Here is a 19,641-nt window from a genome sequence, read left to right as displayed (position 1 = left end):
TAATTAGCAAACCAATAATATGAAGCTACTAAACAAAAAGTCTTCATGCGGTTAAATGTAAAACTCAGAGAACACAATTTTAAAAGGAGAAACTGACATGATTAATGAAGACCATCTATAAAGAAAGACTTATTAGTGAAGGTAATCTAATGAATATGTGTCAACTGCACACTATGTCCACAGCACTGACTGTCTTACCCTTTCTGGAGGATATGGTCCAAGCCCTGGAGAAGGTCCCTTCATTTGGTCCATAAAATACATACACACAAACAGTTAAATGACAATAGAAGGCATGTGGTATAAGTAAGTACCTGGGTGTGGTACAGATACTCGGTGTCGGAGATCAGAAAAAGGAGCGGTCATTGCCAGTCAGAAGTATGGAAGTGGGACTGGAAGCAGAGAGCCAGTCTGGACACTGACGTCATGGGCAGTAAAGGAATTGACAAATGAAGTTCAGATTCCTCACTTTAGTCAGTGGGCAGGGAGTCACAGTAATATAATCGGATTTGCTTCTTAGAAAGACCACTCTAGCCACTGTATAGAGGACAGAATTGGGGCGGGAGGGAGAGGGATTGATTGATCAGTGTTTAGAAGCAAGGAAAACGATAATCTGGATAAGAGATACTGATAAACAGAAGTGCTAACAGTAAATCTGAAAAGGAGACAGAATTGAGAAATTGCAAAGAAGAACTGAAATAACTTACAGTTGATTATCTATGAGGTGGAAGGGGGGAAAAAAGAAAAATCTGAAAGAACTTGGAGAATTCTGGTTTAGGCAACAAGGTGACTGGATAGATAGATCTGGAGCTTAAGAAAAAGATGCGAAGTACACAACTCCCAAGTCTTTTGGGAGTCCCTGCAGCAGAAGTCAAGGGCACAGGAGGTTCCCTAAGGAGAGCATGAAGAATGACAAGAGTGGACGGATGGCTTTGGAACACTCACCATTTCAGGAATGAAGAAGGTGCTGGAGAGAAAGAAGTCTGTAAAGGAGACTGAGAAGTAGCACCCCCAAAGAAATGTAGAACAAGAGAAATCAAGGGAAGAGAGCAGTTCAGGAGAGAAGAGAGGAAACCAGGTCAAGAGCTGTTGTTCTTTAGTTGTGTAAAATGATGGCAGAAAAGCATTTATCAAGTAGAGGGTCACCAGGGACCTCAGCAAAGGTGGCATTAATGCAGCGATAAGGGTGCAAGTTAGATGCCACAGGCTGAGAGTTGAAAGGAATGAGAAGAGCAGAGGCGCAGCATTCAGACTGTTCCTTCTAGTGCCCTGGTTATGGAAAGGCTCCGAAATACTTCAAAGGGAAAATCGGAATTTCTTTTCAGGCTTAGAAGACCCTTCGTGACATGATTCCTACTGACTTGTCCCGTGTCAGCTCCTGCCACCACACCTGACCCAACCCCACATGTCCAGCTACGAAGGGTTTCCTGAACACTACTGGTCCGTACTCCCCAATACGCCTGCCTCACACGCATTGCTTTTTTTGCAGCTGTCCACTACCGTCCTCCCATCGGCCAAACGCTAACTCATTCTTCAGGCAGGTCTTTAGTCCCTCTGTGGAAAGCCTTCTCTAATCCCCTCTTCAGGAAGGCTACATTTCAGGTTCCCGATTTACTTCTCATACAGCAGTCAACTTGCTGAACTGTTCATGTCTAAATGTCTCTATCATTCAATCAGGAAATATTTACTGAGCCCCTACCATGGGCCAGACGCTCTGGATGGAGTGGTGAACAAAGAATATTCACTTTCTCACAAAGCTGATGCTCATGCAGAGGAGATGGAAAATAATGGGCACAAATAAGAAACCTCCAGACAGAACACAGTGCTATGAAGAAAATTAACAGGACAGGGATCATAGAGTGACGGGCCACCTGAGTAGACACTTAAATGAACAGAAGAAGGAATCCACGCAAAGGTTTGGAGGAAAAGGGCTCTCGGAAGTATACAAAGGGTAGGGAATGAGCTCGGCTATTTCACAGCACAGCAAGCGGGCCGGGATGGCTGGAGGGCACAGGTTGGCAAGGTGGCGAGTGCCAGATCCAATGTGGCCTGTGGGCCATGTGAAGGAGTTTGGAGTTATCTATGCGTAATATGGTCTTTAAAAAAATGCAAACCAATTTGGGGCACATCGTTCCTGTAGAGTCCTCCTAATCTGAGTCTTTCTCTTTAGCAGATGAACTAGTAACATTCTAATAGAGCTTGCAGAAACCTTAGGAGTGTGTGAAGTGCCACAGCCCTTGCTCCAGGACAGGACAGGACACTGGCAAATCCTCATCGCTACGTGAACAGGCATTCCTGCCTCCCGACCTCGGTATGACACATCGTCTGGAACTTCTGTCACTCCCTCCCACTTAGCTAAGGGGTCCCTCACTACCTTCAAGGCCCAGCCCCAGCTAAACCTCTTTTGTGATGCTTTTTGTTCCGCACCAACCCAAGTTTACTGTTCCCCCTCTGGACTGCATGCCTGTATCCCCATTTCACCAAGTGGATTCGTTCTTGGAAACCATGGGCCCTTCAAAGAATGGGGTTGTGGCAAGTGCAGGTTTTTGGTTTTTGCCATCTCTGCTGGAAGTGCATTCTGAGGAGAACACCCCTCGCCTCTCCGTGACCCAATAAATAGAACAGTGACAGAACAATTCTTGACTTCATTCAATCACAATAATTTCTAACACAATTCATCACTGGGGAAGCTCTTGGTAATCCTCTGGGCCTCTTACTTTCCTAGGTATTGCATATTTCCAGATTTACTTACCCTTTCGAATTCCAAAGAAACCACACATCTAATTCCATCCTTTTGCAAGTCATAAAATCGTTTTCTCTTATTTTGCAGGCATCCCGGCAAACTAGGGCAAACCAAGCTCTGGTTTCCTCTCCCAAGGTCCTAATTAGTCACAGTGTCCAGAAGAATGGGGTGTTACCTCACGTCAACCAAGGGGAGAGTTCTCAACATGGCCTATTAGGCAATTTAGGCAATACATGCTATAAACAGATCCATTGCCTGGCTATTCCTGGACTGTCCGATCTATAGAAATCACACCCCTTCTCATTTAATACTTACATTTTTATGTTTCTCCCTCTGCAGGGATGACTGCAACATGTCTTTTTAAAGTGTATACCAATAATAAACAGGAAAAGCACTCTCATGCAGGTGGTACATTTTTAGTTCAATTCAAGAAATATATTTTAAGTACCTACCAGGTGTCAGGCTGTTCCTTTTACAATTCAAGGGTTTAGACTGGAATATTAATTGCCTACCCTAGTCGTCTAGAAGTAATGGTGGCAGGATGGGAGAGAAAGGGCAAATGAGCCAGGGGAAGGGCTGAGATGGGAAGCCAGATGGATGTCCAGCAAGTCGCAAAGGCAGGTGGGTACCAGATCATGGGGTTCGAGGACCCCAGGATGACAGGCTAAGCTTAGAGCTTGAATTGCATTCAGAACGTGACGGCAGACTACTGGAGTCATTTTAATTGGTATTAATGGTATTACTTTAAATCAGCACTTCGACATGCTAATTAAATTGAATATTCCAGACATAAGCAGAAATATATGTTAAGTCCTTTATTCCTTCTGCCAGAGTGTTATAATTATTTCTAATATATATGTGTACACATACGTATATAAGAACATGACTCTATTAGTACTGTAAACAGCATCTTTTTTCTTTTATTTTCTAGCTGTATAGCTATAGATAAAGGAAACAGTGATCTTCCAGAGTTTTCTGTACGTATTGCTTTTAAGAATGGCATTTTTGTTACTCCATCTTTCTCACATTGAGTTGTCATTACTTTCATATTCCACTTCACCATTGCATGTTTTTTAATTTTTTTTTTTTTACATTTATTTATTTTTGAGAGACAGAGAGAGACAGAGCACAAGTGGGGGAGGAGCAGAGAGAGAGGGAGACACAGAATCCGAAGCAGGCTCCAGGCTCCGAGCTGTCAGCACAGAGCCCAGAGCGGGGCTCAAATCCACAAACCATGAGATCATGACCTGAGCTGAAGTTGGACGCTTAACCGACTGAGCCACCCAGGCGCCCCAGTACTGCATGTTTTTAAAACATGATATCAAACAGAAATAACCATAAAGAATTATTCTTCTACTGATTCTATTGTGGAGCTTTTTCCTAAAAATATTACTGGTTTTTCTACCCTTTGCATATGGCACCCTCTGAATCTATTTTTTGAGTTTTTGTTAAGAAAAATGGATTAATTTTGCCAAATGCTTTTGATGTCTCAGGAAGCTAAACACGCTGCTTTTTCTCATGGATGTCAAACATTATGGTGATAGTTTTTCTTGAATTATAATGGGTGCCACACTTTTTTTTTTTTAAAGGACCAGATGGTAAACATCTTAGGCTTTTTGAGTCCTAAATGGTCTCTATTGCATATTCTTCTGTTTCCTTTAATAACTCTTTAAAACTTCACAACTATTCTTAGCTTGTGGGCTGTCCAAAAACAGATCACTGGTGGCAGGATTTTGGACTGCAGGCCACAGTTTGCCCAGCCAGTGCCTGGTGTCGCTCCTCTTTCCCTGACAGCAAAGAATGGTGATAAAATGGCTGTATTACTCTTTGTTAAGACTCCAGAAAGACTTTGGGTGGTACCTCGTAAATGTCATCAGCTAGACAAAAGTCCTACTCAGAATCTTGCGAGGATTATTCCATATAAGCTTTATGTGCCCAAAGTAGAGAGGTCTGTCTCAAAAACAGTTATAGATGTGGCTTGTGGGGAATGTAGTGAACACCATTAAAATTCAGAGGAGACCCGCTACATTTTTCAAGAAAGCTGTATTATTGAAAAATACCAACAGCCACTTTTCTCCATGCATGAAGCAGGGTAAGAAAGCTGCACATGATAAGCTATGCCTTACGGGAAAGAGAAGAAACCCCAGAGGAGGGAGCCAAGGGTCTGGAGAATCATGGAGTAGGGCAGAACCATTCCCTGTCCCAAGAATAGGGGGCATTGACAACACACGCCTGACAGGAGTTCAGGGGGGCAGTGACCGCTACGTGCCTCTGGTCACTCTCCTTTTCGAATGCAAGCATCTAGTGTGGTTAACTTGTCCCTCATCATCATTGTGGATGGCTGAGCGTGGCTCTTATGTTCACAGGTAACTAAAGTGCTGCACCTGGAAGCCTCATCTGCATCCAGAACTGACCTGTATCATGAGATCATGAACTTCAAGCCTGATGCCATGATGGGACGAAACTTTGAGAGTCCTGCGAGAGATGGAATGTGGGAGGAATGCTACCAAATGTGGCCAGAGAAGGGGCTATGGTAGATAAAGTGTGGCCACAGACAATCTTCTGAGATGATGGAGTCTATGTTCCCATCCCTTAATTCTGGGCTGGCCCTGGGACTTGCTTCGACCAAGAGAACGTGGCAGAAGTGATGTCATGTGACGTCCCACAGCTTCTCTTCTCACCCTCTTGGAATGCTGGCACAACCATGTCAAGAAGCTGAGTCTCTCCTACTGAAACGTGAGAAGCCGTGTGGATGAGAACTGAGGCAGCCGGGCCAGCAGCCCCATCCAAAAACCCTTAGTCTTCTGCCGACAGACCGCACATTCAGAGATGAGCCCAGACGACACCGCAAGAAGCCATGGCGGTGGTCCCAGTTGAGCCTACCTGAACTTCCAACTCACAGAAACACAAGCAAATCAATGGTGTTTTATGCCACTAAGTCTTTGGAATGTGGTTTGTTACACAGCAATCAATTGACACAGTCATTGCTCCTATCTATTAGCCTGGGTGTAAAGGTAGATAACTCAGTGGATTACCTACTCTCTGTGGCTAGCACCACTGTCTGGTGGCTAAGCTGATACTTGCACTACTCCAAGAAGCAGGCATATCAGCACCCCACTATGCCCTCATTAATGCTGGACTAATCATGCATGGATAAATCTTGACATGTGTGTCAACAGAATCTGTAGACCTAGATGCAGCAAAGTAAAGTTGACTTACTATTATCACCTTTACTAACTTTAAAAGTTCGCCTTATTTTCCTACTGAAATAACTCTTGCTAATAAATATTACCAAAGACTTACTTGTCAAACTTGAAGGATAATTTTCATTGCCTATTTTCTTGTTGAAAAACCTCCCCAGTATTTTCAGAATAAACTAAAGTCTCCTTGATGTGGTAGACAAGGCTTGCCATCACGTGGCCCCTGTCTTCCAGTGTCTTCAGTAGCCAACACCATACACACAGCCTTTGTTCTAACTCCTCTAAACGACTGCTAGGTCACTGAATTTGTTCTTTCTCCTCTAGCCACCAGGGTCTACATGTGCAGTTTCTCTGGCCTCATGCTTCCTCCCTCTTTAAATGGCCAACCCCTACTTTGAGGTACCAATTTCTAAGAAGCATTTCCTCGCGACCCGCTCCTCTGCACTCCCCAAATGTTTCCACACTGTTTTGTCATCACTGCTTTTTTTTCAACTTGTCCATCTCTTCAAAGGCTAAGAGGTCCTGGTGGGGCACCTGGGTGGCTCAGTCGGTTGGGTGTCTGACTTCAGGTCAGGTCATGACCTCGCAGTGAGTTTGAGCCCCGCGTTGGGCTCTGTGCTGATGGCTCGGAGCCCGGAGCCTGCTTCGGATTCTCTGCCCCTCCCCCGCTTGTGCTCTGTGTCTATCAAAAATAAATAAATGTAAAAAAAAATAAAAACTAAAATAAAATATGGGGCGCCTGGGTGGCGCAGTCGGTTAAGCGTCCGACTTCAGCCAGGTCACGATCTCGTGGTCCGTGAGTTCGAGTCCCGCATCGGGCTCTGGGCTGATGGCTCGGAGCCTGGAGCCTGTTTCCGATTCTGTGTCTCCCTCTCTCTCTGCCCCTCCCCCGTTCATGCTCTGTCTCTCTCTGTCCCAAAAATAAATAAAAACATTGAAAAAAAAATTAAAAAAAACCAAAAACTAAAATAAAATAAAACAGCCTCATCCGTTAAAAAAAAAAAAAGCTAAGAGGTGCTGGTACAGACCATCTCTCTTCTTTTATCTCTACATCTAGCAGAGGTGCTGGCATTTACTAGGTACTTAATGGTCTGCTGAATAAACCAGTGAACAAATTATGTAGCCATATTTCTAAAGGTCTGATGTGTCTTTATAATACTTATTTTATATATTCCAATGATAAACCATGTATGTAGTACTATGTATTAAAGTGATAATACTACAAAAAAATTAGGAAGAAAAAAGTACTCTCTTACAAAGAAAACAGCTGAAGATTAAAGAAACCTATTACAATTCTTTTTGGGTTTATTTTTTTTAATATTTTTAAAAATATTTATTCAAATATGTGCTGTCTGCACAGAGCCCGACACGGACCTCGAACTCACGAACGGTGAGATCATGACCTCAGTCACTTAACCAACTAAACCACCGAGGCACCCCTTTTATAGGTTTATTTATTTTGAGAAAGAGAGTACACGCGTGCAAGTGGAAGAGAGGCAGAAAGAGAGGGAGAGAAAGAAAGAGAAGGAGAGAGAGAGAATCCCAAGAAGGCTCTGCTCCATCAGTGCAGAGCCCCACATGGGGCTCGATCTCATGAACTGTGAGATCATGACCTGAGCCCAAACCAAAAGTCAGACGCTTAACCAACTGAGCCACCCAGGCACTCCATACCTATTATAATTTTTAAATAGTGCTTTATTCATAAATGTATAACCTCCTCCAATAAAACTTCATATTTTACTCAGCAAAATAAGTAAAAACTTTATAGAACATTCATAAAGTGTGAACATATATGGAAATTATGTATTTATATATTGGAGTTTTAAAAAGTAGTATTTATACACTTGTGTTGGTAATAAGTCATTGTAATTTTCTATTCATTACATCAGAATTAAGCTACTTATATTTATAACCAGGGTATAGAAGAAATCAGAAACCATTATTATCAATGTTATATGAAAACACGTAGCAATTTTGTTGGAAGGGATCTTTTAAGTCACCCAACTTGAAGTATTTATGTTACTGATAAGGGTATGGAGATCTGATGAGGCCACCCATCTCATTAACACTGGTGCCAAGGTTAAAAATCTATGATAACCCTTCCTTTTTGGGCTGGACAAATTTTCTTTCAAAAAACTTAAAAATATCTGCATATAAACTTCAACTATGCCATCTTTAACCATTGAAAAGAATATATTTTTGCTACGTACACAGACTATGCTTTCCCCCAAAGAATAAACAGATTAACGTGTCTGTGTATAACAGATCACGACCAAATGGGGTTTATCCCAGGAATGCAAATGATGGTTTCAACATTTAGAAACCATCAGTGTAATTCACCCACATTAACGGAATTAAAAGAAAATAATATGATGGTCTCAACAGATTCAGAAAAGCCATTGACAAAACCCAATATCCATTCAGGATAAAAGCTCTAACAGACTGGGAATAGACGAGAACTCCCTCTTTCTGATAAAAGGCATCTAAGAAAAACCTAGAGCTAATATCATGTTTAGTGGAAATACTGAATGTTTTCTCTCTAAGGTAAGACATAAGGCAGGATGTCCACTCTCACCACTGCCACTTACCTTTGTACTAGAAGCCAGTGCAAGAGACAAGAAAATGAAATAAAAGGTATACAAATTGGAAAATAAGTGAAATTACTATCATTTACAGATGATACGATTGTGCCCATAGAAAACCCTAGGGACTCTACAGAAAACTTTCAAAATAAACATAAATAAGTGAATTTAGCAAAGGCACAGGGCACAAGGTCAATGTACAAAAATCAATTACATTTCTATGAGCAACAAATGACAGAAAATAAAAAAAATTAAACGCAAACTACAATAACATCAAAAAATAATATTCAGAAAAATTTACCAAAAAAATATGCAAGACTTCCATACCAAAAACCAAAAAATATTGCAGGGCAATTAGAAAGACTCAAATAAACAGATATTTACACCATGCTGATAGACTGAGAAACTCAACATTGTCGATTCTCTCCAAACTGGTTTCTCGATTCAATGCAATCACAGCTGAAATCCTACCAAGCATTTCTTCAGAATAAGCTGCTTCTAAAATGTATATGGAAATGCAAAGGACCTAGAAGAGTCAAACATTCTTCAAAATGAAGACCACATTGAAGAACTTGTACAACCTAATTTCTAGATATACTGTAATGGCCACAGTAACCCAAACAGTACGGTATCAGTGAAAGAACAGATGACAGATAAATGGAACTGAAGAGTCTAGAAATAAACTCCACATAAATGGTTAACTGATTTTTCACATAGGTACCAAGGCCACTGGGGGAAAGAGCAGACTCTTAAGAAGAAATGTTGCTGGAATAACTGGGTAACTACACAGGGAGGAGGGGGAGAAAGGAACTGTAGCTCCTGCCTCACACCATACACTAACATTAACTCAACGTGGATCACAGACCTCAAAATAAAAATACTAATTAAAAAGATTCTAGGGAAAAAAAAAACAATATCTTTGTGACTTTGGGATGCAAGATAAGGATTTCTTAGAATACAAAACATGCTATTCACACAAAAACCCCTGCTGTTCTAAAGGCATTGTTAAGAAATGAAAAGGCAAGCCACAAAGAACATATTTGTAATCCAACAAAGACTTGTATCCAGAATACACTAAAAACAAACAAACAAACAAACAAACAAAACCCCCTGCAACTGGATACCAAACAAATAACCTGACTTTTAAAATGGGCACAAAACTTAAGCAGACATTTGACAGAAGTCATACAAACAGCCAGTGAACACATAAAATAGCACTCAGCATCATTAGTTTTCACAGAAATGCAAATTAAAATCACAGTGAGATACTAGTTCATGTTCACACAGGATGACTAGTATTAAACAGATTGGCAATGCCAAATATCAGAGAAGATACGGAACAACTGGAATTCGCATACCTTGCTGGTGAGAATGAAAAGTGGTACAAACACTTTGAAAAAACAGTCTGACACTTTCTTATGACGTTAAATACCTACCCTTCGACACAGCAATTGCATGCCTAGATATTTACCCTGGAAAAATGAAAATATATTCACACAAGGGCTTTTTTAAGGATGTTCATAGCTGCTTTATTTGTATTAGCCAAAAGGAAACGAAAGCCAAATGGTTAAACAACAGGCAGATGGTCGAATGGTGGTATATCCACACAACAGAACACCAATGAGAAACAAAACAGTGGATTACTGATTCACGCACAACAGGTGAAGAACCGAGATGTGAGAGTACATGCTGCATGATTCCATTTATGTGAAATTCTAGAACAGCAAAACTACACTGAGATGTTAGAAACTACAACTGTGGTTACATTGGAGTGGGAGAAGGGGAAGGGCTGCCTGAAAAGGGCATGAAAAGCTTTTTCTAGAGTGGTGGAAACGTTCTAGACTTTGACCTAGGCCATGGTTACACAGGTATCACCCAACTGTATACACTTTACATCTGTATGTTCTTGACATGTAAATTATACAGTAATAAAAAGTCTGTTTAATTCTTTATACTAAATATCTATTAATAAAGTCCTGGCACAAAGGTGGAAGGTAAGGGCTTAAATTGTCTCTCCCCAGAGCACCCAGGAAGTGCTCCTTCGTGAGAAGCACACACAGAAAAGCTGAAGTTCCTATAGAAATGCACAGCTTTGAATCTAGTGTTTTGATTCCATGTGAAATGATTAAACTTGTACAATTAAATTCCCCTTAAAGATTCAAATGATCATTCTCCATTTCCTGGTTTAAATAATTAAGTGCTAATAAGCCCTATTTTTTATTTATCTTTATTTTTAAATTAAAAAAAAATTTTAATGTTTATTATTTATTTATTTTTAAATGTTTTTATTTATTTTTGTCGAAGAGAGAGAGACAGAGCCATGAACGGGGGAGGAGCAGAGAGAGAGGAAGACATAGAATCCAAAGCAAGCTCCAGGCTCCAAGCTGTCAGCACAGAGCCCGATGTGGGGCTCAAACCCATGAACTGTGAGATCATGACCTGAGCTGAAGTCAGACACTTAACCGACTGAGCCACCTAGGTGCCCCAATGTTTATTTTCGAGAGAAAGAGACAGAGTGCAAGCGGGGGACAGGTAGAGAGAGAGAGACACAGAATCTGAAACAGGCTCCAGGCTCTAAGCTGTCAGCACAGAGCCCGACATGGGGCTTGAACTCATGGACCGTGAGATCATGACCTGAGCTGAAGTCAGATTCTTAACCAACTGAGCCACCCAGATGCCCTTTTTAATTATTTTTTTTTAATGTTTATTTAGTTTTTGGGAGACAGAGAGACAGAGTGTGAGTGGGGAATGGTCAGAGAGTGACGGAGACACAGAATCCAAAGCAGGCTCCAGGCTCTGAGCTGTCAGCACGGAGCCTGACTTGGGGTTTGAATCCACCAACTGTGAGATCATGACCTGAGCCGAAGATGGATGCTTAACCGACTGGGCCACTGAGGTGCCCTAAAAAGCCCTATTTTTTAAATGGCTATTTATTTGCTCCCTACTTCTACTTCTACTGTTCCTACTTCCATTGCTCTAAATAATTCCAAAAGTGAATGACTGGGGAAAAGGTAACACAAGATATCACCCTAGGAAAAAATATTGTTGAAATTATGACTTGAATGATTTCAGTCATTTAATAATACATTAAAAGGTATTTCATGACTTAAAAGAGAAAGCATATAACTATAGAAAGAGAAGGTAGATTAGTGTTTGCTTAGGGCTGAGGGGGATGGGAAGGATAAGGGAGTGACAGCTAAAAGGAACCAGGTCCCTGTTCGAGGTGATGAAATGTTCTAAAATTGACTATGGTGACGGTTGCATGTATCTGTGATTATGCTAAAAACCACTGAGTTGTACACATGAAATGGGTGAATTCTAGGATAAATGGATTATATCTTAATACAGCTTTCATTAAAAACCTCCTGAAATTTTGATTGGGATTACATTGTGGAATCTATACATCAATTTGGAAATAAAAAGTATCCTTACACTATTGACTTTTCCAATACGTGAAAATTACACAGTCCTACATTTATTTGGGTCTTCTTTAGTTTCCCTCAATAATGTTTTATAGAATTCTGTGTAGAAATCTGTGCATATTTTATTAGATTTATTCCTGCATATTTGATATTTCTGATGCTATTTATGTATCTTTAAAAAAAAGAGAGAAAGCACTGAATTGTGCTAATGTGGGGTAAGAAAATGAACAGAGCATGATATGCTTATTATATCACCAAAATTTTGAAATAAAAATCATTACACATGATCTAACAAATAATTTTTTCTAACTTTAAGTTTTATTTTTGGAAAAAATCATACAAAATACAAAACTTAAATTATATGTAGTTACATAATTAATAAATAAAATTCATGAAAAGGAATAAAAATATATAAACCTGAAAATACTCTGGAAAATTTCATGACAGGTGGACACCACAGTGAACAAATACTTCCTGATATATATGTTAGGCTCCTTAGCTTATTGTGAGAACAGAGGCATTGTTTAATTTTAGTCTCTGTCTTTACCCAATATATGTATTAGCAAAATGCCTTCATAGCAAAGAAATTTTAACAACGGTTAAGTTTATATCTGAAACCAGTAACATATATCAGTGTTTAAAAATGTCTGTCATGGGGCGCCTGGGTGGCTCAGTCAGTTAAGCATCCGACTTCAGCTCAGGTCATGACCTCACAGTCCATGGGTTCGAGCCCCGTGTCGGGCTCTGTGCTGACAGCTCAGAGCCTGGAGCCTGTTTCGGATTCTGTGTCTCCCTCTTTCTCTGACCCTCCCCTGTTCATGCTCTCTCTCTGTCTCAAAAATAAATAAATGTTAAAAAAAAATTAAAAAAAATAAAAATGTCTGTCATATTGGTGCTATAGGGGCCTTTTCAAGTTAACTGAAATATTATTTAACCACATAAATTAGTCTCCTGAAAGCAGATAGTGAAATTTTTCTTTCATAAAATACACATTTATTTTCTACTAAAACAAAGCAAAGATATAAATCACATTTGGGCTTCAAGTTAACCCTGTCTGAGTTACTTAATGTTTCTGCACCTGAGTTTTTCATCTATAAAAGAAGATTGGGGTGTCTGGGTGGCTCAGTCGGCTAAGTGTCTGACTTCAGCTCAGGTCTGGATCTCATGATTTGTGGGTTTGAGCCCCGCGTCTGGCTCTGTGCTGACAGCTCAGAGCCTGGAGCCTGCTTCCGATTCTGTGTCTCCCTCTCTCCTGCCCCTCCCCCCTCACGCTCTGTCTCTGTCTCTGAAAAATGAATAAACCTTAAAAAAAAAAAAAAAAGATTGGATGACATCTCCATCTCCCAACTAGCTTTAAAGTTCCATTAATTCTATAATAAGGAAACAATAAAATGCTATATGTTCAGACCATACTTTAAGCAAACACAATAAGGTACAAAAAACTAGACGTACACAAAGCATTCTCTACTTTTACCCCAGAATTAGTAAGCTCCCTAAATATAATTTACACTAAATTTTTCAAAAAATATATCTGATACTTATTGAAAGTGCAAACTCATAATGTTTCTGAATTGTACTCTTATATCCTTAGTAATAATCATAGTTATCTCACACTGATATTAGGACAAAAAGCATAATATGGATGAGGCCATCTTAGAATCCTAAGGCCATTTATAACCTAAGACACTTCTGACATTTTGGAAAGTATCCAAATAAATAGTATGTTCATAAATGAGGCTGCTTTTCTTTGTTGGGAGTGATGTGAGAGATAGGACTTTATCTCAAAGAGACTCTCACAAACTATGTAACTCAGAAATCATGTATCTGTAATTAACTATGATACACTGAGGAAAAAAATGATTTGATACGAAATGTTACCTGATCGATGATAGAATTTAGCTTGGTGAGTAACAGAAATCCTCGGCCGTGGACAAGGTAATGTCCAAGGGTTGCCATATGTGTCTCCTCTTCCTCTTCCTCCCTGGCCTCCACCCTCTGGACCACTGCATTGCAAAGCCGGTTGACATCCGTCAGAAATTCACGTGCCAGTGAGTTACTGTCGGTGCTCATGACCGAGCTATAAGATAAATATTACAAAAAAGAAGATTAGAGAAATAAAAATTTACGTTTAAAACCAGGTGTTTTTAAGGCTGTTTTTAACTAAAGCCTGACTTTAAATTATTGGGCATTGGTACTTAACCCTGTAATATTTTCAGACACAGATCTTATCTCGCCAGGGCTCCTTAAATATTCTTGCATGGCAGAAATTAGTCCCAGGTATGGAAACGGCTGAGCACAACCAAGAACGGGAAGTGAAAGCACCATGGAAGATGCACTAGTGACTGGTGGCAGTTAAGGTAGATCCCCACCTTCTTCAAAGACCGCATCGTAGAATAAAAATACACTCATAAAACATTCTTGCTTTACATGGTTTAAAAATATGAATGGACCTTTTAAAAACTATAAACTATTTTTCATGTGATGGAGCTGACAATCAGTGATGCCCCCCGCTGCAAACACCAGAGTTCAGTTAATGGAAAGAAAAAGGATTTACCACCAGGTAAATAAAAATTGAACAATTCTAGCAGCTTAAGTTATGCCACTTTGCTTCCTACTACACATTTAAATCAAATAAAGGGCAACGTGACATTTTAAGATGAAGGAAAATAAGGTAAAGCAGACAAAAGAGAGGGGAAACACCAATATAAAGAAAAACGTATAACTATTTAAAATATTTTTTTAAATCTTTATTTATTTTTGAGAGAGAAAGAGCAAGTGGGGGAGGGACAGAGAGAAACAAAGACACAGATTCCAAAGCAGGCTCCAGGCTTTGAGCTGTCAGCCCAGAGCCCGACGTGGGTCTCAAACACACAAACCATGAGATCGTGACCTGAGCTGATGTCAGTCGCTTAACCAACTGAGCCACCCAGGCGCCCCAAAATGTGCAACTATTTAGAAAGGAAAAATCATGAACAATAAAATCTCCAAAGAACTTCAGAACAGTTTCATCTTAGGGCTAAAGGTACTTTTGAAATAGCCAGTAACCTTTAAAAACTTTTTAACCTGAAGAGGTTAAATTAAATAAGATGCATATTGTGGAGTCTTTCTTCACCCATGGGCGTTGGCAGGAACCTGCCTCAGAGCCCCTGCTGAGAAGGCAGTGGACCATATGACCATGCCTACTGCCAAGGGACAAGGCTGGCGTCTGAGCACTAATCAACCGAAGCACACCTGATTCACGGGGCAGCCGATGAACATCTGGCTGCAAGATGTGACTTGTTCAATGCAGCTTGCAAAGAGGCATTGAGCTAATCAGGCTTTCTTTCTTTCTCATGGGAATTTGAATTAAAGGGCATAGCTGATGTGCTGAAAAGTCACATAAATATGGGCCCGTGGTGGTTATCAGGAGGTGGTTGAGGCTCAGAAGAAGCCAACTGGGTGAAAATGAACCACCAGGATGCAAAGAGAAGCAGATAAACACAAAAGGGAGAAACCAAAGAAATTCCTAATACTACTTTGGTTCCTGTTCAGTCTTGGGCTTGATCGATTTAATTCCTGGATTCCTATCAGGATCCTAGGTATTATTACAAAGCAATCCTTTCTTTAGTGTAACAAAGCTCATTGCTTTTAATATTATTGATCACTAGAAAAAAGTATAAAAAAAATGTACATTACTCATTTATCCAAAATTGCAGCAATAATTTCTCTTACATAAATGCTGGTTCTCTATAAGCTTTCATAAGGTAAAAATTATTCCATACATCAAATAGTTTATAATAATTTATAATAACACGTACTAATTATATATATGTATATAATAATATAAACTAGTTCATATTCAGTCCATAGTTATCCAATTTTATTAACTTACTTCACCTAATCTGTCACTGATTTTAAGGCACATAATTACTTACATAAGAGAAATAATTTTAGTGTTCCACTAAAACAGAAATAAGACTGCCAGTTAAAGCGTAACACACTGCCTTCTTATCACTTAGAATTTTCCATACAATATCCCCTTCTGGGCCATCTAGACCATCCACCCTATGAGATGCACCATCCACCCTGCACCGTCTCCTATGAGATGCACCATCTCCCACTGCTCCTGGGATTTTCTTCCAAAGATGCTGACGTCATTCTGTGAGTTCTGATGCAGGTGTTTTCTTGATCTTACCAGATGGGATCAGCAAAAAGTGTCCGAAAACAACCCGGAAACATTTAAAACTCATCAGATATCGTACCGATGGTGCATGTAACTCAGCTGCAGTACTGATATGAACAGCTGTGACCAAGTTCACTCGTGAGCAGGCACGAACAACCCCTTCGCGAGGGCAGCCTGCCGACAGGGCTCCCTAGACACCACGAAGTGCAAGGCACGCTGCAACTTGAGCAATATTAAAAATGTGAAAGATCTAAAAATTGTGGTAATAATTAGGGTCTATTTTCCAGAAATTAAGATAACACGAATATTTAGTAGTGAAGAAATAATTTCAACCCCACTTCCTAAGAGCACAAGATGCCAGGTCAGCCAAAAGCATTATAATCCATGCGGAAATGTAGGTTATTCCTGATTTTTAAATGTACATAAAATAAACACACAGTTACATACACAGGATCTTATACATAAATGATCTACTATCTGTTTTGGTTCACTTTGGACATCTGTTCACCTGCGCTCTCTCTCACTCTTCTTTACGGCCCGGCATCCTGCTGCAGGTGCACATTACCTGTGTTTCATTATACAGATGTACTATTAACTATGCAGCCAATCTCTTATTGAAGATTTAGGTTATTTCTCATTTTTATTATCACAAACAGAGCTGCAATGAACATCCTTGCACTACTTGCACATTTATTCTCTATGTCCTTGTGGTGGAAACTTGTCGGAAACATGTATTAGGTTTTATACATGACTTGTTAGGTCTGCTCCTAGATGTTTTGCAGTTTTCGCTGCTATTCTAAATGGGATTTTGTTTCCATTACACATTCTAAGTAGGATAGAAAACTGGTTTATAGGAGGCAAATAGGAAGTAGATTTATTTTGATATAGTAATCATATACCCAAACTTCTTACTAACTTTTTTTTTTTTAGAAATTTCCAGATATAAAACCTTGTCATTTACAAATAACAAAAATTCTGAATCTTTCTATCCACCATTCACATGCTTTCCACTCTTCTATCTAACAGCTTTAGTTAGCACTAACACAACAACATTGGTAGGGGTGACAGGGGACACTTTTGCTCTGCACATTAAGAAATATTCATTTCTTCTGACTCATCTACTAGGAATGTTGAATTTCACTGAATGCCTTTCAGCCACTCTGAATGCCAACTGAAAAGATGATTGCACGGTATTTTAAAAAGATTTTTTTAAATACTTTGAACACCCAGTAAAGTATAAAGGATACATAACATGAGGTTATAGCCAATACTCAGACTTAGCAAGTATTAAACATTATGCTATGTTCAGATCAGTGTGTGTGTGTGTGTGTGTGTGTGTGTGTGTGTGTGTGCGCGCGCATGCGCAAAGAAATCAAACCTTACAGTACAGGAAAGCCACACCCCACCCAACTTCTTCCGCTCTTCAGTTGGTGTTCATCATTTCTATACATGTTTTTATAGCTATAAAATATTCAATATTGTTTTAGCTATTTTTAAAATGTATATAAATAGTATGCTATATGTATCCTTTATAACTTTGCATTTCCCTCTTTTTTTTTTTTAATTTTTTTTTCAACTTTTATGCACAATGGTTTAAAGGAACAAACGTAACGTTAAGAGGGAAATGCAGGGGCGCCTGGGTGGCGCAGTCGGTTAAGCGTCCGACTTCAGCCAGGTCACGATCTCGCGGTCTGTGGGTTCGAGCCCCGCATCAGGCTCTGGGCTGATGGCTCGGAGCCTGGAGCCTGTTTCCGATTCTGTGTCTCCCTCTCTCTCTGCCCCTCCCCCGTTCATGCTCTGTCTCTCTCTGTCCCAAAAATAAATAAAAGTTGAAAAAAAAATTTTTTTTAAACCATTGTGCAATAATGCCACTGTATGAATACACCACAATTTGTATATCCGTCTCTACTACAGGAAAAGAAAGTTTAGTTGTTTGTACTTTGGGTTTAATTAATGTCACATAACTATGTAGTTTCAAAGGGTTAGACTGAAACAAGTATTTTGACTGTTAATATCTATTACATTAAATACTTACCAATCTCTCAACACTTCTGTAACATTTAGAGTCCTTATAATTTGAGCTCATGAACTAGATGAAACAAATATTCTTAGAATAAAGTTTCACCTATTAAAAAAAAAGACATCCATATTAATGGTAATAGTAAGACACAAATAATTTTAATAAAGCTCTGACACAAAAATCAATGGCCAGTCTTCATATTTGAGGTAAAGGAAGCCAACAAACTTTTTGAACCTCAAGAACACACTAAAAAGTTTCTGTAGCTCCAAGAACGGAATCTTGAGACAGGGAGTGTTAGCACGTGATCTGAACAAGGTGATTTGACCACAGCTCCTTACTCCTCCTCTGCTCCCAGCTCCTTCCGACCTCCAGAGGAATCACCAGTTAACTACAGAGGAAGGAGAGTCAGGCCAGGGTCGATCTCGATTGGAATCAGGGAGGCAGTGGCATACCACCTGCATGCCATGGGGAGCCAAGTCGCTACTCTCCTGTGACAGTGAGAGGCATCTGAGGATCTATGAAAACTCAGAAAAATACTAAAACCAAATAATGAATAAACTACCACTAAACCTCATATCCGTGTTGAATTTTTAAAAATGAATTAATCTTTTGTGTACAATACCATGAAGGCTATTTCTAGAATACTAACGGGTAAATTTCTACTCCTGGTGTAGCCACAAGATGCTTCTGTTTAGTTACCAGTTTTCGCTCTATAGTTTTGACTAGACAGAGGCATAACAAATATTTCCTTAACACAGTTACAAGGCAACCATGAACATTTATTTTGAATCACAAGTTTTAAAATCAGAATGATCTTTAACTCTTTCAAGATGCTCAAAGCTAGAGAACTTTCTTAAATTCCCTTCAGCTTGGCAAACAGTGCTTGTACCACATTGTTCTAGGCACTTGAGGATAAAGTCTGCAGCAATGGGATTGGCTGTTCGACCACACAGGGCTTTATGTGATGTAGGAAAAGACACCCTTTCCCAGGCTGCGGCAGCCCCACAGCTAGCAAAGTACAGGCTAGATTTCGGTCCCCCTCCTCCACTCTGAGCACCAGACATCAGTCCATCAACTGCCGGACCAACTGAAACAGTCCTGGAATGAAGCCTCACTACACCGTCCGTACCTGCTCCTGCTGCATTCTGAACTACTAAAAATCATCTCGATATTTTGAACTCTAAGATTACAGAAGGGGAAGTTACTGATCAAGTTGTGAGCATAAATATGGTATTTTATTAATTGCTTTGACTATTACAAGGTGGAGCCATCAGAGATGTTATGCATGATGCTATGGTGATTCCAGGTAACTCAGTATGGCCATTAGAAGTGGAAGCTGATAGGACGCCTGGGTGGCGCAGTCGGTTAAGCGTCCGACTTCAGCCAGGTCACGATCTCACGGTCCGTGAGTTCGAGCCCCGCGTCGGGCTCTGGGCTGATGGCTCAGAGCCTGGAGCCTGTTTCCGATTCTGTGTCTCCCTCTCTCTCTGCCCCTCCCCCGTTCATGCTCTGTCT

General features: G+C 40.0%; 1 protein-coding gene across 11 annotated transcripts in view; it reads right to left on the bottom strand.

Moving 5' to 3' along the window:
- LYST (lysosomal trafficking regulator) overlaps positions 1-19,641 on the bottom strand; it is a 200,313-nt gene that overhangs the window by 140,796 nt on the left and 39,876 nt on the right. For 8 of the 11 annotated variants that reach the window (XM_045039833.1, XM_045039839.1, XM_045039831.1 and 5 more), the window contains 2 exons: positions 18,142-18,231; positions 13,823-14,021 (listed from right to left, as the gene is read on the bottom strand). In XM_045039833.1, coding sequence (XP_044895768.1) covers positions 13,823-14,014 — 192 coding nt within the window. In that variant the 5' untranslated portion in view covers positions 14,015-14,021; positions 18,142-18,231. 11 annotated transcript variants of the gene reach the window in all.

Source organism: Felis catus, chromosome D2 (genome assembly GCF_018350175.1).
Source record: "Felis catus isolate Fca126 chromosome D2, F.catus_Fca126_mat1.0, whole genome shotgun sequence".
Classification (NCBI taxonomy): Eukaryota; Metazoa; Chordata; class Mammalia; order Carnivora; family Felidae; genus Felis; species Felis catus.
The sequence above is the reverse complement of the archived record's forward strand: the minus strand, read 5'-3'. Positions and strand labels throughout refer to the sequence as shown.